We start from the raw sequence: 8441 nt of genomic DNA, 5'->3' as shown, positions 1-8441 counted from the left end.
CTTCCACAACCACAACTTTCAGAACCTTGGGGCTTATAAAACAGAACTGCATCTTTATTACCTTGCATATCATTGATCCAGGACTCTACACTTATGATGTCGTTTTTATGTCTAACTGATGAGGAGCACAAATTGAAACAGGCTTCTATGTTATATAGATCTTTCTTTGTGAGCAGATGCAGACGTTTTAGTTCTGAGTCAGTGATTGAATCTCTAATTTCGTCTAAAATATCTTCAAATGGGACTTTAGAAGAAATTTTTACTGCTAAATTCTCTCTTTCTGTTTTAGACAAATTCAAGTGGCCGATGTCATTCTGATGTCCCACATGTTTGTCCATAATGGTCACTTCACAAGTGCCATTATTAAGCTTTTTTATTTTTATGCTTGCTGGGCAGAGTGCATTTATTTTCTTACTTCCTAGTATCTTTAAGTGCCGAATATTTTTGCCTTCTGGAACATATCTTCCTGAACGATGGCAAATAAAACTTGTAGCTACATGTGATTTAAAACATTTCTGATAGTTAACCACATATTTACAGTTTGTGTCATTTTCAAAGGTAAGCTTCCAAGTAATAAATTCTTCCTTACTTTGAAACGTCAATTTTTTATGTTCAATAGGAATGTTATGAAAGTCTCTATAATGTTCTATAACGGTCTTCCTATCAGCACAAAAGTCACTGCACAAAGCACACTGATTTGCATTGGTAGTGGTTGAGGTATTGGGGTGTGTAATATCTGGAGCTGAAGTGTTATTTGAGCTTCTATGTGTTCTGATGTGGAATTTTAAATATCTTAAATGCGTAAAATGTTTTTTACACTGGTCACAAGCAAAATTATAATGTTTATTTTCTCGTATTTGCAGGGAAGCTAGATAATCATCATTATTAGGATGAAACTTGATGACATGCTTTCTTAGATTGCTAATGTTACTGTATTTTTTGCTGCACTGCACACACGTATGTTGCCCCTCCATTTTTTTTATTGTCTTAAATGCACTTCCATATAATAGCAAATAAATTAACAAAAGGTGGATTTATACATACAAATAAAAGTAAAAATAAACATAAAAGTTAAAATTTCACCAACTTGAAAGGTATTTCCGGTATTTCTTATTTTATATTATCCACTACATTTAACTTTTAGTCTTATTTAATGTAGTTGTATAATTTCACCCAAAATTAATAAAGTTTTACAATACTAACGAAAAAACGACACTTTAAAACAACACACAACTTGCCGAACAGTATTCTAACCTAACTAACTTATGACTAACTTCACCAAGCGCATGTCAAAAAAGAAGGATCATTAGTTGCATACCCGGGGCTAGACGCCAGTTACCAACACATTCATTGTTTTTTGTTTAGATTTGTAGTAATTTGCCTAAATTAATATAAGTTTGTCTTATGTATGCGTTCACTTATTTATTTTTTTAAATATACCTACTTAGGAAAAAATATAAAATAAATGTTTTTTATTTTGTGTACGGTCTAAATACATAATTTTGCGATTATAAAACAAGCTTAATCGTAATCGTTATACTATAAAGAAAATATACCTAAACATAATATAACAAATAATAATCATAATATAACACTGCATATTCGGAAAAATTAGGAGATTTAAAAGTGCAAAAAAAATTTCTATAACTGATTGATTGTCCAATATCATGAACATACGTCGTACATAAGTTTGTATCTAAAACAACAATAAAATTAAATGAATTTTAATCATTATACTCATAATATCAAAAATAACGAAAGTAACGAAATCACTAATACAAAGTAACGAATACTTGTATCGAAAGTAACGAATCGTTACAAGTACCTAAAATTAACGAAAGTTAACATCACTGATTTGTGGTAAAAAAAAAACGTTAAATTGTTTTGTGACGGATGCGCAGGACAGAACAAAAACAATATTGTGCTTCATGCTCTGATGGCCTGGTTGTCCAAAAATAGTGAAAGTTCTGTCCAGAATATAACTTTGTATTTTTCCAGTTCGAGGCCACAGTTTTTTGCATGTGGAACGAAAATTGAAGAAACTGACCACTATAGTTTCCAAGAAGGAGTATTTTGAATTTATGAAATGTTTGGAACTGTTCGTACTCTCGGCGAGGACTGGTTTTTACAAGATACTAAGGCACTTTCCGCAATATATCGTAATTTAGACAATATTAGCAACTTAAAGCGAATAAAGATCCTCAAAGAAAAAAAAGGAAAACGTTTTTCTGTTTTAGTACATAGTCAGATTACACAGATATACACAGATTTGAAGATACATCGCCTGCTAGACTATTAAAAAGAGGAGTGTCGCCTCAGAAAGTTTGCTCTTATGTTATGAATCAGATTCCTTTACAACATGCAATAGCAGGCCCGAAAAAGAAAGATGTGGATTCCCTTCTAACTCAACTTTATGGTGAAACATGGAGAGAATGTGAAAGTTTTTCTGCTAGAAACTGGTGTTCAAACATCCTTGATGATGGAGCAACCCTGCCAGAAGTATTGGCAAGTCCAAAAGAAGATACCGCAGAATGTAACTGCTTAGACGATGATCTTGGTGTGCATATTTGAAGATAAATAAAGTTGTGTCTGCTTAATTTTTGTTTTATTATAAAGATTAATTTTAACTATCAGCTTTGGGAACCTGCGAAAACAACAAAATATAACATAGCAAAATTAAATGGTTTAAACAAAAGCAAATATCTCATTCGATAGTCTGATCAAAAACAAACATATTATGTTAAAACTAGTGATGTAAAAAAACACGTTTTTTTTTAATTAAAAAAAACCGTTAAAAAAAACCAATGTTTTTTATTAGCTTCCGTTAGTAATATGCAGAGGATTAATATTTTGAAATTGTTTATGGTTAAAAACGCCCATTCCAATATTATTTTGACAAAATATTAAAAAACTAGCAGTTTTACGTAGTTTTTAGCAAAAATTTAAAAATAAAACTTTTACTGCCTTACCAAAAGGGATGTCAATAAAATAAATAATAAAGGTTAAAACCGATTATTTTTTAACTCCGATTATAACCGGTTATTTTTTCACTTTGTTTATAACCGGGTATACGGTTATAGACCCGAGATATCACTATTTCCATTATAATCCATTCAAATCCGACCAATTAAAAAAAAATTGCTAAAAAAAATCGCATTCGCCTCTGTCTGAACGTAACCTTTGGCCATTTCCACCAAACAGATTTTAAGTTTACTTAAAAGTTAAGTATCGAATGCAATGTAAATTTTCTATCTTTAAGCTCGGCTTAGCTTAAGTCACACTTAACTTAAGTATACAATGTGCCTGATGGAAATGGCCATTAATCCACAACAAAAAAGAGCAGAAGAGAAAAAAAAAATCACCATATATATTACCAAGTAAACCATAGAGAAAATAATATTTTTTTTAAGAACCGGATATTTGCAATAACGGGTGTTTTATGTCAGTTATAACCGGATAGTTTTATTTCATAATAAAATAACCGGTTACTAAAAAACCGGTGTTTTACCAAAAAATGACATCCCTACTTACCAATTATTTCTTTAACGTTAGCATCATTGCCTTGCCTTCGGGAAATCACCGAAATTTCGCTCGTCATTCGTCGTTCGTCTTCGTTGAAAATTAAAAACCGGGGGAATTACCGATCTGCTTTTGCAGGTGTTCTGGTTTTATTTTGTGATTTACCAGTCTTACTGCAAAATTGTTTGCGTTTCGTGCTTATTTAAGTAAGTCTGATTTAGTAAATAGGTTTACAATCAAAAGCATTTTTCCTGCGTCTTATGTTATTTAATTATTTGATACCTGCTGTATATTGACAAACATTAAATATTTACAATGTCTTCGAGTTTCTTCCCGGGGAAGAAAAATTGTAAAGTGTATTCCCTCTTTAAAACGATAAAAACTCAGAGCAAAACTCCTCAAGTAGAGTGCATGTTTTGTGCTCTTCAATTGTCTAAAAATGGGACACGTATGGTAGGGCACATTAAAAAGTGCCAAAAATGCCCAGAAGAAATTAAATTAAAATATGGACTGACTGACGGAAAGCACCAAAAAATTGGACCATTACAAACAATACAAGAAAAAATCGAGGCAAAAGGTATGTATTAGTTACTTAGTTAGTATTAAAACTCTGAAAACTCAAGAAAGAATATAAATTATAATAAAGAAAATATACAGGGTGTCCCGAATTGCATTGAAATAGGCTCACCAACAACAGAGCCTCAAAAATCGTATATGTAGCGCATAACCTAAAATTAATGAGTCAACTTGAGGAATCATCCAGTTCAGAGCCTACTGCTGGCTCTAGCTTAACAATCAATCCTGCAGTAGTTTCTGAACCAGAAGCAATGATCATATCCAGTTCTGAGGCAGAGTCGGATTCAGAAATAAATAATGAAGAGGGTGAACCTTCAGAGCTTGAAGATATGGATAGCGAATCCAGTGATGATTCATTTAAAGGCTTTGAATAAAAATAAATGTTTTTAATTAATAATAGGTTGTTTTTTTAAATAAATTATTTAAGAAACAAAGAAACTAAATAAGACTAACTTTGATATATAAATATTTGATATTATACCTACCTTTTATAATATTTTTGTCAATAAGTAAACAGTTCCGACATAAAAACCCAGATTTAAAAAAAAAACAATTAAAACAAAAAAAACCGAAGGCTTCGTTTTTTTTTACAATAAAAAACGGTTTTTTTTAAAAAAAACCGTTCTGTTTTTTTTTGGTTACATCACTAGTTAAAACCAATCAAAACCAAACAAATGGATAATAAAAATGTAAATAAATCTTTTAAAAATAAAATATAATTTGAACTCTTTAGTTTTATTTTGTTGCTAAATGGTACAGAATAGGTTTTTTATTTGTTTGCATCTTTTAACATTCTACAATTCAAATAAAAACATTTTACGCTTTAACTCAGTTTCTTATTTCAGGCATTTGTTTGCTTTTGCTTGCTCGCTCCTCAACTATAAATGGAACCTATTTTCACCAACATATTTTTTTAAATGCAGTTCTTGTTCAGATAGATCTAAGTACATGTCATACAGCACCTTTAGTACCTCCTCAAAGTTTTTTGTACTCTCCATATAATTAAGTTGGCCAGTCTTATATAGCTATCAAAGAGTTCAATAACTTAACTCTTCCTAAAGCACAAATTCTTCTTTAAAAACTAGCTGAACATGATTCCATTTCAACTTCAAGGATTTAAAAGTTTAAAATTTTGATCTAAAAAATCTAATTAATGAAGATATAAGGAATTAAAAAAAAACATTGAACTCATTTATCTTATAGAAATTGGTGCAGCCTAGCAAAAACAGGCATACAACCAACCGTCAATATCCACAAGTTAAATCTATTGCTAAATATATAATATTTACAAAACATTTATTTATGCGTACCACTAACCACAGAAGGATCTCCTAGGACATCTTAGTATTCATATTTATATGTCCATTTTGCTGTGCATTACTCGGAGGTAAAGAAGTGTTTTGCTCCTGATTGGCCCCATTAGGAGCAGCAGTGGCCATAAGTCTGCTTCTACGCCTGGTATAGTGCTGCCACAACAAAATCTGCTGGTCATCAATGAATTTTGTACATTGGGCATTAACTAGTTCTCTACGGAAATGTTCGTACTGAAGCAGATCCAAAAAGTAGAGACACATGGGGTACTTTAAGTACTTGGCATATTCCGGTTCTTTCCAGTACAGTAAGTATTTTAAATAATTAATGAAGGTGGATTCTTTCATGAAACCTCGCTGAGCTAAAACTGTAAGGGATATTAGTGGTGGCGGTGAAAAAAATGGTAAATGACTTACAGTTTAAGTAATTTGGATTGCCCAGGCATTGCACAAATTCTAATTCTACTTGAAATCGGATCTTTTGCTGATCCTCGGTCTCTGGAACACCTGGAACATAGCTCCAACCTATTTGAGAATTAGAGGGAGGGTGTTAAGTGAATAATTTACGTACCTTTGCCTGCCATCCCGGCCATAGTTCGGTATTCTTGTAATCTATATAAAATTTTTCAAATTCTTTATATTTTCTTATTTGTTTATAAATGAATTGACAATTAATGAAGTTACGTGGAACAGCTGATGAAGGCGTGCAGAGTGCAGACAGCATTTGATGCGGCAGTATTGCCAGATGTTTGATTTGTAGGGTATGAAATTATGATACAATGGCCAAAATCTTATCACGTTTTTTTTACAACATATGAAAATTTTGTCCAAGTAAGAAACGAAAATAGGATCAGTTAGCTAAAGTATTACTTATTTGAAAAAATATAGCTTGGTAATAAGTGCTGTCTACACGTCTCAGTGTTGCCAACCGTACTATTCTAATAGTATGTGTACTATTAAATATAATGTACTACTATGTACTAATCGAACCCGTAATACACCAAAAATACTATTATATTTGTACATGCGAAAGAAATCTTTAAAAAATCCTAAATTTTGACAGATTTTCAGCCCCAAAGTTTTTCGTGTTGAAAAAACAATCTGTACATTGAGAAATAAATAAGAACCCTGAAAGTTAAAGAATAATCATGCAGATCGTACTATACGCAATAATGTTTTTAACTAGCTCGTTCTCGTTCTACTCTTATGCAATAAACAAAGACAGATATACACTTAGCGAACCGGCGCAGGTCTGTGGAATCACTCGATGACGTTAAGTTTAGCGATGCTAAAGAGAAAAAAGCGAAGAAACTAGACAGTCAATAAAATAGTTATGACATAAACAGTGTTTCTTTTCTTACTTAATTTGACGGGGACAATTTTAAATTTAAATAGATTATAGTTCTTAAACCTTAATATTCCTAATATTTTATTATGCAATGTGAATATGTAGAAAAAATTGTACGTTTTTTATTGTAAGATATACTTTTATTTAGGTATATGATGTGTAAGTAGTGCGAGTATATTCCGTTTGTATCTTTGGTTACGGTAAATGGTAAAAACATTAGTTTTTTGATAAGAAACTTCTTTTATTTTTGACGTCCTTGGGTAAAAGTTAAATGACACTATTTAACATATAAGTTGGCAACACTGACACGTCTTTTCAACAGCTGGTATTGGCGCTAACTCATGACATTGACAAGATCGTGTCACGCGTTGCCAAGTAAAAGATGCAATTTGAGTTTCTAGATAAAAGTTTTATCAATGAATAACATTGAATAGTTTATGAGTGTTATTTTATACTAATAATATGAAATAATAATTAAAACTTCTAAATAGATGAGAATGCTAGTATTTATTATGGCATATGATAATAGCCGTACAAGCCCCTGTGGCCTAATGGATAAGGCATCTGCCTCCTAAGCAGGGGATTGTGGGTTCGAGTCCCACCAGGGGTACGAACTTTTTTTTTTATTTGGCAAAAAAAGGTATTTTTTTGATACGAAATATTGATTTAATTATATAAGCACTTTATTAACATAAACATTTAATTATAGTTTGTCACTACAAAATTTATAGGGGACCAGATGGGCGTGCCTCGCCTATTATTCTTGCGAAAACTTGAACAATAAATTCATAGTAAAAAGTTGTACGGTTTTCATTATTTTTAAAGTAGATACCCGTATATTTTATTTAGCGTTTTGACACCTTATATCTTATAAATTTTATATTACTATAAATCATTTCCTCTGGGGTAATACACCTTTAAAAGGACCTTGATGGTGTACCAAAGATGCATTTTTTCGAACCCAACGCACCCAAAAAGGAAACTTAAATATACGGTTGAATAACACAACAGAAGGTTACATGTGTATCCAATATCCTACCTTGAAAGTTCAATTGAAGAGGCCGCACCATAATGACCATCATCACCATCAACTTGCAGAAATCCTGTTTATAAGTACACGGTTTTTTCTTTAAATTGCAAAGAAAGGCCTTGCGTCTGCGGCTATCACATGTGTGTTGCATTAATCATCTTGGTTCAATAATATTTTCGTATTTCCTTTGTACCCGAGTGTGGAAATATTGATATGATATATGATCAAAGTTCGATGATTTTCTTCTTCAGGCGGTGCCTTAGTTGCGAAATTTGACATCAAAGCTATGCATATTTTTAAAGTAGCAAATCTAAACAACTGATTTGTTTAATCTGCATCCCTACCAGTCACGCAGATTCTTCAACAATTAGCTCCGTCTTCTATTCCCTATATTATCAGTTGTAACATCTTGCTGTATTTTGACCCCCTCATAAAATGTCCCAGATAATATAATTTTCGTTTTCTAATTGTCAGAATTATTCCTTTTTCTTGCCTTTGCACTTTACTATATTTGTTATGATTTCCTCATTTTCAAGGTCAAACTAATATATCTCTTAGGCTGCGAACCATCCCCCAATCCAGGTTAACGAGTTCGCCAACGAGTTTAGGAATTGTTAGGCTTGTTAGATCCTCGACAAGGAACTTCTCTTTTAGAAAA

At 31.9% G+C, this 8441-nt stretch overlaps 1 protein-coding gene and 1 non-coding gene across 3 annotated transcripts; one reads left to right on the top strand and one right to left on the bottom strand.

Moving 5' to 3' along the window:
• Positions 1-5283: 5283 nt before the first annotated feature.
• LOC126750449 (mediator of RNA polymerase II transcription subunit 31) lies at positions 5284-6144 on the bottom strand. Of its 2 annotated transcripts, XM_050460074.1 has the most exons (4): positions 5977-6144; positions 5823-5930; positions 5686-5773; positions 5284-5622 (listed from the first exon to the last, which is right to left on the bottom strand). In XM_050460074.1, exons 1-4 carry the CDS (start codon positions 5996-5998, stop codon positions 5427-5429), a joined length of 414 nt encoding a protein of 137 aa, XP_050316031.1. In that variant the 5' UTR covers positions 5999-6144; the 3' UTR covers positions 5284-5426. The 2 variants fall into 2 exon arrangements, with proteins under 2 accessions (XP_050316031.1, XP_050316030.1); XM_050460073.1 differs by having other exon boundaries at positions 5284-5773; positions 5977-6139.
• Positions 6145-7290: 1146 nt separating this feature from the next.
• Trnar-ccu (transfer RNA arginine (anticodon CCU)) lies at positions 7291-7363 on the top strand. The gene has a single exon. It is a non-coding gene; the product is annotated as a tRNA-Arg (tRNA).
• The last annotated feature ends 1078 nt before the right edge of the window (positions 7364-8441 follow it).

This window comes from Anthonomus grandis, chromosome 2, assembly GCF_022605725.1.
Source record: "Anthonomus grandis grandis chromosome 2, icAntGran1.3, whole genome shotgun sequence".
NCBI classification, from domain to species: domain Eukaryota; kingdom Metazoa; phylum Arthropoda; class Insecta; order Coleoptera; family Curculionidae; genus Anthonomus; species Anthonomus grandis.
The sequence above is the reverse complement of the archived record's forward strand: the minus strand, read 5'-3'. Positions and strand labels throughout refer to the sequence as shown.